This window comes from Naegleria gruberi, assembly GCF_000004985.1.
Source record: "Naegleria gruberi genomic scaffold NAEGRscaffold_579, whole genome shotgun sequence".
Lineage (NCBI taxonomy): Eukaryota > Heterolobosea > Eutetramitea > Acrasida > Naegleriidae > Naegleria > Naegleria gruberi.
The window spans coordinates 2,045-3,648 of NW_003162955.1; the positions used below are offsets into that span (position 1 = coordinate 2,045).

General features: G+C 19.9%; 1 protein-coding gene across 1 annotated transcript; it reads right to left on the bottom strand.

Annotated features, from left to right (window-relative positions):
* Positions 1-766: 766 nt before the first annotated feature.
* NAEGRDRAFT_76883 (uncharacterized protein) lies at positions 767-1,508 on the bottom strand (the record flags this gene model as incomplete). Its single annotated transcript, XM_002668160.1, has 1 exon — positions 767-1,508. A coding segment is annotated over one exon (741 nt), but the record flags the coding sequence as incomplete, so codon positions are not given.
* Positions 1,509-1,604: the final 96 nt, after the last annotated feature.

The window sequence follows — 1,604 nt, forward strand, 5'->3', positions numbered from 1 at the left end:
CAACTGAATTCCATCATTTCCAAATAAATTACCAAATTCATGAACATGAAATGGTAATTTTTTATTTGAATATACTAATGTATTTAATCCTATAATACTACCATTTATATTTATATTTAAATTATTATTTAAATTTAAATTTATATTATTATTATTATTTACATTGTTATTATTATTTGAATTTAAATTATTATTTAAATATTTAATAAATATAGTACCATGAAGAGATGGCATATGAATAGTACCACGCATTCTACATATTAATTGTGATGATTTATCTTCTTGTTGATTATATAATGGTTTTATTAAATTATTATAATTATCAATATTTGATGATGTAATTGGTGAATTTAATGATATTACTATATTATTACATAATAATAATAATAATAATAATACAATAATAAAAGATGATTGACTATTAATCATCATCCGATGATCAAATAAATGATCAGTTAAAAACTTATTGATCATATTTATATAACAGTAACAAAGATTGAGTGGTAGGTGTAATAGTACTATAGAAAAGTATTGATCAATGATATTGTGATGATGATAAATGATATCAATACTACTCTTCAACAAATAGTACTATGTTAGTAGTGGTAGCTATTTGTAATCGAATGTCAAAATAATTTTTTTATTAAATAATAAATTTGATTTCAAACATGTTTGAACTTGTATTACATCTATCACATAATCTAATAATAATAATAATTAATAATAATCTAATCTATGAATAACACACATGTAATCTCTATATAAATTAATGTTTAAAATATTTTTCACATTGAACACCAATTCCAGCAACTTGATTTGACATGAAATATTGAAAACCTTCTCTAGTTAAATCTTGTTTCAATTCTTCTTCTTCTTCTTTTTGATTATTATTATCAATAATATTATTAATATCATTTAATAAAATAAAACCACATCCACCACCACCTGCACCTGTTAATTTAGCATGTAAATTATATTTAGATGCAATTTTACAAATTAAATCTAATTTAGGATGACCAGTTCCAATATCATTTAATAATGAATGATTTTTATCAATTAATTCTTCCATTTTTAATCTTAATTCATTTGAAAATAAATGTGATGAATTAATTTTTAATTGATTTAAATATTCATCTGAAATATTTTGAATATCATTTAAACATTTTTCATAAAATTCAAAATTATTTTCTCTACGTTCTCTAACACCTTGAACAATTAATTTTGTATTTCTTTCAACACGTGTATTAACAATTAAAATACGCATATTTGGTAATATTTGTGGTGATAAAAATTCTTGAATTTTACCTTGTGAAAAACTAATTACACCTCCAAATGTAGAAACTGAATTATCAATACCAGATGGTGTACCATGAATTAATGATTCAACAAAATATGACCATTCATTAATATATTTTAATACATTTTCATTTGTTTCATTCTTATTTAAATTGTTATCATTTAAATTATTATTTAAATTATTATTAATATCATTGGTATTAGCACTATTACTATCATTTAAATTATTATTATTAATATCATCAGTATTATTAATAGATTGATGATTAAATTGAATAGAATGATAATTAATTCTATTAAATAAAATT